Here is an 11978-nt window from a genome sequence, read left to right as displayed (position 1 = left end):
TTTTTTTAGTTTTAAAATGTTTTCAAAAACGGCGCCGTTTAAGAGGCGAAACCCGATGACCCGGCCCAAGCATGGCAAGATCCGCGTGTTCTGGCATGGGGGAGGGATATTTGCATGATTAATCCATATATTTTCTGATGTTTTTTGATCGTTTTTTTACCTTTTAAATTTAGTTCTGTATTTTGCTATTTGTTTTACCTTGGTCCAGTAATGCATTAAATTCTCTTTTAATTTTCCATCACATAAATGCATTTATTTTAAATCTAATCTTGTTTTACAAATCAAACTCTTTATTTTTATATATTTTATTTCATATTAATGTTTTAAGTTATTTTAATTGTTCGGTGTGGTTGCTTTAGTTTACATTGATTAATAATATATTATTAATTATAGCATAATTTATTATATATTATTTTTATTATAAATCATTATTTGGAAATTTAACATATACTGGTATTATTTAACTTTATTACCCTTTTATATATTTTAAATTTTATATATATTCTTTGATGTTCCTATTCTATGATATAATTTTGGAATTTATTTTATTTATATTTATTTATTTTAAAGATTAATAAAAAATGTTTTTATACAATATTATTTTTATATTTATACATATATAATCTATATTAAATTATTTTTATTATATATATATCATTGATTTTGTATTATTCTAGTTATTACCTTTAAATTTCTCTTTAGATTTGTTTATATATTTTCTTTCAATTCATTTATATGTACACATAATTTATTTTGTAAATCTTAAAACTATTACTTATATAGTGTATGTTTTATTAACTCTATTTGGAATTTAATACAAATTCATATATATTTCTTTTAAATTTTGGTGTTCATTGATTATCATTTCTTCTCTTGTTCTTTTAGGTACTTAAAGATTAATTATTAATGTTACGGTTTTTTTAATGTTGATAATTATGTTTGCGTGGTTTGAGATACGTGATTACTATTTGTACATGTATTATGTTGTTTATTTGTATTCATAAATTATTGATGACCATTAATCTAAACTTTAATTTATTAATTATTGTTTCGTGTTGTATATTAATATCTCATCACATTATTTTTAAAAATATCTGATTTCATTAAATTTTTAAAAATCATATTATTTTGCAAATTGTCAAAATACTCGATATTCATGATTCTCGAGAAAATTGGGCTCTAACTTACTGGGCTTCGATTCTTCTCGATGAATTTAGATAATCAAGTGTTTATTTTATTAAAACCATACAATTGTCAAAATAAAGTTCTTAAGATTTCAAAATGTTGGATCCTAACTTACTGGATAGGACATCTTGTTATCTCGATTTTAAAATAAAGGCAATATTCGATATTTAGGAATTTTGTGAAATCGAACCTAACTTATTGGGTTTTGATTTTCTCATTTGACTCAAATAATCAAATATCCTTCTCAAAATGCATAGGTTTTAAAAGTCAAACTTAATTTTGAGGATTTGAAATGTTGCACTCTAACTTACTGAGTGTGACAATTTATTTCCATGAAGTAAGTTATTATCCAATTCATTTTATTCAAGTTAAAAGGATCGTATTTTAAAATCTTTTCAAAGTTTCGACACTAAGACATTAAACAATCGATTCGGTACCAATTTTGGGCGTTACAAGGGTGCTAACCCTTCGTCGTATGTAACCGACTCCCAGACCTATTTTCTCAAATCTCGCAGACCTAAAATTATTTTCAAGGTGATCCGATCACACCTTACCCCAATAAAGGATCGGTGGCGACTCCCATTTTCGTTTTCATTTTTAAAATCCAAGTTGACCCCGTTTTTCATCAAAAAAAATAGTTTCGACATACACATTCACAAAGCACTTCAAATTAACAGTTCTTCACATAAAACACTTCACTTCACTATCTCAAAATTCAAAGTAATAACTATCAAATGACAATTCGAAATATCGTTATTTCATATCAACTTAGCACAAGAATAATCAATGCAACAATTTATTATACAGAAATACTATTCATAGAACAATTCGCAATACCAATTTTAACCTATCAACATTTTAGATCATTCAACAATGTGCATATGTGTATATATATGTATCATCTTAGAAATTATCAGTTTTGTATGCACACGTTTCATGAATGTCATACAGTTCCGCTTTAACAGAAAAAGTCCTACCTCATCGCTACACACCACGTTGGGAGTTCCCTAGAACTCCATCGACCAACACACTAGGTTTGTGGTTAAACCACTACTGGTTCACAAATCACAACTATCATAGGTTGCGGTCACACAACAATATTTGCATATGAGAGTTGTCACATGGCTGTGGATACACAACAAATCTTGCAAATGGAATTTGCTTTCGGCTGTGGATACACAACAAGTACCCGCAAATGGAATCTACCATTGGCTGTGGATTCACAGCAATACCCTGTAGATGGAATCTGCTTCTGGTTGTGGATTCACAGTGGTTTGCAGATGAGAACTGTCGCATGGTTGTGACTTGCACAATCATTTTTATTTTGTAGATAAACTGCCAGATCTTCCTCCTTACATATCGTCTCACCCCATCGAAACCACCTTTATTTTGAAAAACGAGGTCGACTTTTAAAACGAAAATGGAGTCGCCACTAATCTTTTTTCGAGGTGTGATCGTGTCACCTTGAGATTAATCATTTTAATAAAACATTTTGATTTAAAATAATGATTTTGGTCTTCAAATTTTGAGAAAACAGGCTCGGGAGTCGGTTACGTACGAGGAAGGATTAGCACCCTCGTAACGCCCAAAAATTGGTACCTAATTGATTAATTAATGTCTTAAAGTCAAATGCCGAAAAATTTGAAAAAGTTTAAAAGCAATTCCCCTTTTATTGAAACTTTGTATAAAAATGTTGATCATCCACATTCAATGAGGAAATTGAAACCCCGTAAGTTAAGGAACAATTTCTTGAAGTTTCAAAGATGATATACAAGTTTATTTTTACTAAAAAATTTCGTTTTGAAATTTCAAAATATCATATCCAATGCGTCAGGACATAATGTTTCGAACTTCCAAAATAAATTTTGATTTGAAAATTTTACATTTGAATTGAAAAAGAAATACTTGGTTTCTTAAACTCAACAAAGAAAATCGAAGCCCAGTAAGTTAGGGCACCATCCTCTCGAGAATTTTAAATACCGAATATACGTTGTTTTGGAAACCTTTGAATAAAAATTATTTCAATAATTTGGTTATATGCAATCTCTTAAACGACATAAATTAATGTAATGCAATGCAAAACATGTAAGAATGATAATTATACATCATATATTATACGAATACTAAAATTAACATTCAAAAGCAAGTGAGTAAAAAAATTGAAATAAATACTTAAGCAAATTACGCAAATAAAATATAGCAAATTTAAAAAGTATCCTAAAAGAAAGAAAATCTAAAACATCAATATCAACAACAAATTACATGTATAAAATATTTAAAACAAATAATACATAAAAAATAAAGTAATTTGATAAAAATTATATATACACATATAATAGTACAGTATAAAATATTGTCATATAAATTTTATATTTATGAAGATATAGCAGAGAAATAAAAAATATTATAAAACTAAAAATGCACTAATTATATCAAATTAACATGAAATATAAAAATAACACGTGTTAAATTTAAGTGGTATAACATAAAAAATAATAGTATGTGAAAATTTTAATAATAAATTTAGAATAATTATGATGATAAACTAAAATAATAACACAAGAAAAAACGTAAAATAGTACATATAAAAAAACTTTTAAAATAGTAATACAACAATAAGTTTATAATAATAAGTTTAATTACTACAATAATACTAGATTTAGAAATATATTAAAAACAGCAGAATAAAATATTTAAACCAATTTTTATAAAAAAATGAGTAAATTGAAATAAGGATCAAATCGTTTCTTAAAACCAAATTAAAAAGAAAATATGTACATAAAATGAAACAGAAGGGCCAAAATGCGACGCACGAATAACATGGAGGACTTAATAAAAAATATTCCCTTCTCCTCCAAAACGCAGCGCTGCAATCTGGGTTAAAATGTAACAAAGAAAAAACTTTGGGGATAAAATTAAAATTAAAAAAAACAAATTAAATCAGTTATAGAAGTGAGGGGACTAAAACCATAAATTTCCCATTTAGGCCTCAAAAACACGCGGATCCCTTTCAGATCGGGTTGGGTCGCGCTAGTCAGGGCCAATACGATGTCGTTTCAGCGCCTATATCCCCTGCTCAAAACGGTACTGTATGGTACCACTATTTAAATCAATTTTTCCCCAAAAAATAACATTTGCAACCCTAAAAAATAAAAAAATTAATATTTTTCTGCTAGGGTTTCGGCTTTATTATACGCCGCCGCGCCTCCGCCATGATTCCACCGTGAACGGTGGTCAGAACCTCACCCTAAAGGGCTTTTTGGCTCTTTCTCACACGGATCTGAAGGCAGAGGTAATTTCCTCTTCTTTCCCTTTACTTTTTTGTACTAAAAAATAAATCAAATCGAAGAAAAGACGAAACAAAGAAAATAAATCGCTACCTTTAATCTCTATTTAATCTTTCTTTTTTCTCTGATTGATGTTGTGAAATACTCATTTTTTTTATTGATTTTCCGAATCCCTGATACAGTATTGAGTCTGCTTTTTATAGCAGACTATGGAAAAAGAAAAAGGTAAGAAACATCTAATTTAAAACGCATCATTTGCTCGCTGATTTTTCGATTTTCTTGCTATTCTGCCTATACTGTTTGTTGCCATCTTTCTTTGTCAGCAGTGCAGGCTTGGAGGTAGTGCATTGCGGGTGGTGCAACGACGCAGGGAGGGCTTAGGCTGCTGCTTGTTGGGAGGCTGGATGTTGCTCTAGAAACCCTAGGGATTTCTGAAAACTGCTTCGAGCTTCAATGTAATTGGGCCTTATAATTTTGGATTTTATTTTTGGACTATGGACTGTTTAATGTTGGACTTTTATTATTTTTTATTTGGTTTTTTATTGTTATCGGGCCCGGGCAAAAATTGGGCCTTACACACCCCATGCAATGCAATATGTAATGCTCAAAATAGGTCAATACAATAGCATTTAGTATGCCTTTAATGAAACAATGCACTAACAAATAATATGCTCATAATAGTTCGATTCCGTAGCAATTAGTATGCTTGTGAAAAATTAATTCAGTAATTGAAGTCATGCTTTCTATGTGATCGGTTTAACGGTATAAGGCATACTATACGTACAATCACAAAAATAGTTATAATAGAGATATATGTTGTTAACTTGGAATTTAGTCATATTGTTAACAAGATTTCAATTTGGTTTGTTTAATTTTTTAATTTAACTTGAACAAATTTATCCGACTTGAATTTCGTTTCACTCGACTCTTCTAAAAATTCACATCGAGTTAGGATGATAAAATAAGACTTGTCAACTTGACTAACTCAAAACTAAGTTAAGACAATAAAATAAAACTTATCAACTTAACTAACTCAAAGATTTTTCACTCGATTTGATTGAACACTCACATGTGGTCTTAACCTTACCATTAAACTAAGACCTAATTTCTTTTTAAAAAAATTCATACAATAATTATTTTTTTTCTTTTGTTTTTAAACAATTTTTATGTAACTGCATGTAATATATAAAATTTAATTTAATTATAATATTAATTTTAAATAAATTCAATTTTTTATATATTTCAATTCATTTCTTTTCCATCAAAACCCTTCTAAATAATACTACATAATTAATTCTTCATGAAAATAATCTAATGAATTCAATCTTGAGGTTAATATAATATTGAATTAAATATATTTAAAATATTTAATTTTAATTGATGTTAAATACTTTTTTATGAGACAAAATAAATATATTTAATTTTGTAAAACTTCAATATGTAATTAAAATTTCATTATTTTATAAATAAAATTGATAAATGAATAAATTAAATAGAAAATGCATAGATAAATAATAAAATGGCACAATATTTTTATTTTTATAATTGTATTTTTATTTAAAATAAAAGCAATAAATAAATCTCAAGAGGTTATAAGATCTTCAAATTAAATATAAGTGATAAGTAAGCATTCTTAGAAGGAGAAAGAATTGTATGAAACTGTGATGACACGTCATCTTTATCCTTTTCTAATGGGAGAAGGACAAATCTGTTTTTTGCTCTCCTGATTTTCAGCTTCTTTTCTCCTGACAAAATTCAAATCTAACTAAAAATGATGAAAATTAGAAGGGAAAATCTGATTTGTTATTTTTCCATTGGAAAGAGATAAATATGACATGGAATCACAGTTTTATACAATCTTTTATCTTCTTAAGAGTGTATTTACACTAAATAAGAGAGAGGGGTGTCTTTTAGAAGAAAACAAAATACATAGTAGTGTATATATATATTAAGATCGATGTATGGATATAAATAGACATACCTATATATCAGACTGTAGTTAATATTTTACAACTGATAAGCTGATAAAGTGTTTAATATATGTTACAATGTTTGCAAGATTCTTTTTATAACAGTAGATTGAACTTGTCTGCTTCCTTTATCTTGTGCTCACCTTCTTTACTGATAACAATTCCGACCAATTTGCAGGGTTTTGCCTCTTCCAGCATTTGCACCACGGTTCTCATGGTGGGTCTAATTGCCGGTAATCTCGTAGTGCACAAAATGGCTACCCTCAACACCTTGATTGCATCTTCTTTCAATACTTCAGGAATTCTTGGGTCCACTATGCTTAATACACTCTCTTTGTTGTTTATTTTGCTGCAAACCCAACTCACAATATCCTTATTATCTCCAAACTCCGGCTCGATTGGCCTCTTCCCGCTCACTAACTCCATTAATACCACTCCGAAGCTGTACACATCGCTCTTTTCGTTCACTTTGTAGGTGTAACCGTATTCTGCAGAATTCATAGTTTGCTATTAACAAACATATGCATGTAAGAAATGAAAAGTGACATATAGACGTATACCAGGAGCTATGTAACCATAGGTGCCTGCAATGACATGGGTCGAGTCTTTAGCTCCATTGCTCTGAACTATCTTGGCGAGTCCAAAATCAGCAATCCTAGGCTTCATAAACTCATCCAACAATATGTTACTAGATTTGACATCTCGATGGATCACCGGTCTTTCACATCCATGATGAAGGTAGTCGAGCCCCTTAGCTGCCCCAACTGCAATCTCGTACCTTGTATCCCAATCAAGCTCCATTTTATTACTCGAATGCAATCGATCCCACAAGCTTCCATTGCGCAAGTACTCATACACCAACAAGCATGAGTCTTCACTAGTGATGCTGCAATAGAGCTTCACCACATTGACATGTCTTATTGAGCTCAATGTCTGCACTTCCATGTCGAATTCCTTTTCCTTTCCGGCACTTTTGCTGAAAACCGCGGGCGTACCCAGGCTCTTTCTGTGGCTTTTCCGTATGTGTTTCACAGCAAGTTCGATGCCATTCGGAAGTGTTACTTTGTATACGTTCCCTGATCCTCCTTTTCCAATCAGATTCTCTTGCTTAACGGAATCAAGGATTTCATATTCAGTGAAAGTTAAAACATGGAAAGACTTTATGTTCCAAGATTCTTCCTTCAAAGAAAGGCTATTGTCTTTTTCTTTTCTCCTTACATATAAGAAGCATCCCAAAGAAACAAGCAAGACGGTTGCGCCGAGCGTGAACCAAACTATAAACGTATGAGTATCTTTAGACATGGCGGAATCTGGTTGACATTGCTTGAAATGTCGGATCGTTGGACTACAAAGGCCAGGGTTTCCAGTAAAGCTACCATTATATGCTTCAATAGAGAAAGAATTTGGTATAGGACCAGTTAACCGATTATAAGACAGATCAACAAGGTTCAGCTTGAGCAACGACAAGCTCTCTGGGATTTTTCCGGAAAGTTGATTTCCAGACAAGTTCAGAGAGTTCAATGTCGGCAAAGATCCTAAAGATGATGGGATTTTGCCAGAAAGAACATTATCAGCCATGTTTATGTTGCTGATGGAAGCACAAGAACCTAATGAATCTGGTATTGAACCAGACAGCCTGTTGTTCTGCAAGTTAAGGTTGCTCAATCTTTTAAGCTCCCCGATTCCATGAGGGATTTTTCCGGAAAATTGATTGTCGTTTAGCTCAATTCTAACCAATGATTTAGCTTCTGAAATCTCTTCTGGCAGTTCACCTGAAAACCGATTGTATTCAGCTGACAGTATCCCCATTTGTTTCGCGTTCTTGATATCAGCTGTAATTGGACCTTCAAGTTGATTGTAAGCAACGTCAATTATGTCAACTTCCGGCAATCCCCATATTCTCGCCGGAACGATTCCGGTAAGCGAGTTGTTACTGACTCTGAACCGTTTCAGAGTGGTGCAACTTGCGTAAGTCGCCGGAATTTCGCCGGAGAACTTGTTTTGAAGCATAAGAACTGCTCTCATGGTCCCTTTCTTGCACATGTCCGGCGGGATTGGACCAGTCAAGAAATTCTCCGATACATCGATGTAGTTGAATTCAGCCCAAGAACCAAGCTTTTGAGGCAAAGGACCCGTCAACAAGTTAGTGTAAAGAGACAGGTTCACCAGTTTCTTGAACTCACCCAACTCCGGCGGAACTTCGCCGGAAAACTTGTTCTCAAACAGTTGCAGGCTTATCAAGTTTGTCAAATACCTCACTTCTGAAATATCTCCTTCAAGATTGTTTGCCGAGGCATCGAAAAATTCCAGTTTCGTCAAGTTTCTTAATCCAACGGGAAGTTTCCCAGTCAATTCATTGTTGTAAAGCTCCAGCTGCCATAGCTTATGAAGCTTACCAATCTCCGCCGGAATTTCACCGGACAAATAATTGTATTGAAGCTCCAATTCTATGAGCTCAGTAAGGTTTCCAATGGCGGGCGGAATCTTCCCCTCGATGCTGCAATTCGCCATATAAAGCCAGTACAGTTTTTTTAGCTTCAAAATCTGATCAGGAAACTCCATTCGATCAAAAGGATTGTCCCCAATGCTCAAAACAGCAAGATTGGTCGTGTTATCAAGCGATTTCCATGGAAAAGTGCCGGAAAATCCACTTCCATTCAAATAAAGATACTGCAAATTGCTAAGAGACGATATATCCGGGAACGAACCAGTGAAAAAATTGTTGCCAAGATCCAAATACTGAAGCTTTAAACAATTACCCAACTCTTCAGTGATTTCACCGTACAATAAATTGAACCCCAAGGAAAGCTTATCCAAGTATTTAAGCTGACATATTGAATCCAAAGGAAGAACACCCAACAGGTTCTGATGTGAAAGCTCGATTTCCTTAACGAACCCTTGGGCGTTGCAAGTGATTCCATTGAAGCTACAAACAGAACTGGTAGCCTCCCATGAATCAAGAACATTGGTGTTTGATTCATTAAGAGCGGATGTCAGGTCCAACAGGATTTGGAGTTCATCAGATTTTACACAACAGGGTAAGTAGAAACAGAACATGAGACCAAAACAGAGAAGGATTTGTCCGTAAGAAGACATACGGGAGATTTGAAAGTGGTAATCGAGAGGGAAGACTTTTTGGTTTCAAAGGGTTCGAAGAAGAAGACAAGTGAGATATTGGAAGAAAGGTGGCGAGCGAGTTAATACAAGGGGCTTTCTTTATATTGGAGGGAGTTATTACAGGGGATTTGGAACAAAGTGAAGTCACAATCTGTGGACTTAGCAGTTGGTGGGCGATGCAATAATTATCAGTCAAATTGACTTCTGAAATAATGGAAGTGCAATGTAAACAACCATGACTTGGTGGTGGCTGTAAAATGATAGTGGAAATCACTTCACTAATGGAAGAGTAAATTAATTAGTATCTTTTAATTTTATTAAAATAACTATATATATGGGAATTGATGATTAGCATCTACACACGCATTTTTTTTTTGAGTTTTTTAAATTTAAAAAGTTAATTAATTGTTGATGTGATAAGTTATGTATTTTCTATTTATTTTGGGTGATTTGATAAGCAACGTCAATTAAAAAATTAAAAGAGATAAAAAAATTAAATGAAAAAATAATTTTTTATGCTAAAAATATTCATATATTTACTTGGGTTGATCTTATCTTAGAGCCATGATGAACTAAGGGTGTCCCCACTATGTGAATGATGATATTAAGAAGCATAGGTTTATTTTTTAATGCCTAATAGACTCTCTTTCAAACTTAAACCAACAACATTATTGAATAGCTAAAGATGGTGTACGTAGTGGAGTTATCCCCGAAAAATGGTAAATTTTTTTATAGTCCTTTTAGAATTTACGTTATTACAAATTTTAACTCTCCTTAAAGCAATTTTGTAGACCTTCACTCCTCCAGTGAAGTAGAATTTATCAAACTTTATTTTTATTTCAAACGCATTGATATTTCCTTCTAGATGCACACTCCAGTGGGATTATTTTCCATTTACCCCTTGATTTTCAGCTAGTGGGAAAGATCTAGTGAGACTTGAAATTATTGTTTAAATCTTCTTTTTATTTGTTTTACTTTTCAACTTTCAATCATTTTAATTTTATTTACGCTTTTTTAAATATAATTTTTGGTAATATCTTTTTTAAATATTTGTGCTTATTTTTAAAAAGTATAAGTTATTTATAATTTAATATTATTTAAAATATATAAAAGTAATGTAATGATACATTTTTTTTATTAATGTTATTAGTGATCTTTTTTTTCCATCTCACCTCCATCGCTACATTTGAATCAAAACGCATTCCACTATTAATTTTAATCTCATCGTTGTAGTAATCAATCTCAGTGCTACTACTACTTTTAATTTCACCGCTCACCTAAATGGAGCATTAATCCTTTCTTAACATGATAGTGAGGGTAACTTGTGTTTATATTTAGGGAAAACTACAACTAGGGTCACTAAACTATTAGTAAATTTATATTTTGGTCAATCAACTTCAAAAAGTTATAAAATGGTCACTGAACTATTTAAAAGTTTTTATTTATAGTTCAATTTTTTCATTAAATATCTTTGAGCACCATGAATCTACAAACTAGAAACAAAACAACTTTCTTCTTTGATATTCAACACTAATCATCAGATCGACTTAGATCTAAGATATGTTCTTCTACTCCTCGATGGGTACAAACTCATTGCACCAATCGTCGAATTATCTCTTAGAGCTCGCTTGCCAAATTAAAAAATAAAAACTTAACAGCCTAACTACTTAAATGAAAACTTTCAATTAGTTTAGTGACTATTTTGTAACTTTTTAAAATTAAGTAACCAAAACGTAAACTTACTAATATTTTAATGACCTTGAATATAATTTACCCTTATATTTATTGAAGTTATTCCATGCTTTTAATTTTATTAAATTACATCAAAGCATTTAATTTTGTTAAATTACATCAAAGAATTTAATTTTATAAAATTACACTAGTCCCATCCACCCCCTGCACCCCTGCGCCGAACGCCCACGCCCCAACCTTCCTTCCCCCTGTCTGCTATGCACACTGCTAAGCACTGTTGTGTCCCTTCAAAATGGAAAAATATTTTGAAATGGGGGACCTTATAAGCATGGTCCCCCATAAGATGAAGGCACCGGGGAAGAAAAGAGGGAAAGAAATGAGAGAAAGGAGAAGAAAAAAAGAAAAAAAAGTATGTATTATTTTAATAAATAATTTTTTTAATTTAAAGAGTTTGATTAATATGTTGTGAATTTTTTTTGTTATTAATTATTATCTATAAATTGTTTATGTTTAGTGTTTATGGTTTTAGTTTAATAATTTTTATGAATGCAGTTTTTTATAATTATTTTGTTAGTAATTTAGGATTATGTTATAAATTGTTGTGTTTAGTTTAGTATTTTGTGATTTCTTATTAATGTAAAATTATTTTGTGAATTATTTTGTTAGTAATTTATGATTAGGTTATAAATTGTTAGTGTTTTGTGTTTTGTGATATTTTAGTAATGTA

At 31.4% G+C, this 11978-nt stretch overlaps 1 protein-coding gene across 1 annotated transcript; it reads right to left on the bottom strand.

The window, feature by feature from the left end:
* Nucleotides 1-6380: 6380 nt before the first annotated feature.
* Nucleotides 6381-9646, bottom strand: LOC105797268 (receptor-like protein kinase 7). The gene is made up of 2 exons (XM_012627225.2): nt 7003-9646; nt 6381-6930 (listed from the first exon to the last, which is right to left on the bottom strand). Exons 1-2 carry the CDS (start codon nt 9536-9538, stop codon nt 6539-6541), a joined length of 2928 nt encoding a protein of 975 aa, XP_012482679.1. The 5' UTR covers nt 9539-9646; the 3' UTR covers nt 6381-6538.
* Between the last annotated feature and the right edge of the window lie 2332 nt (nt 9647-11978).

The sequence above is a fragment of the Gossypium raimondii genome, chromosome 3 (assembly GCF_025698545.1).
Source record: "Gossypium raimondii isolate GPD5lz chromosome 3, ASM2569854v1, whole genome shotgun sequence".
In the NCBI taxonomy this organism is placed as follows: domain Eukaryota; kingdom Viridiplantae; phylum Streptophyta; class Magnoliopsida; order Malvales; family Malvaceae; genus Gossypium; species Gossypium raimondii.
Note: the sequence above shows the minus strand (reverse complement) of the source record. Positions and strands in the feature narration are given on the sequence as shown.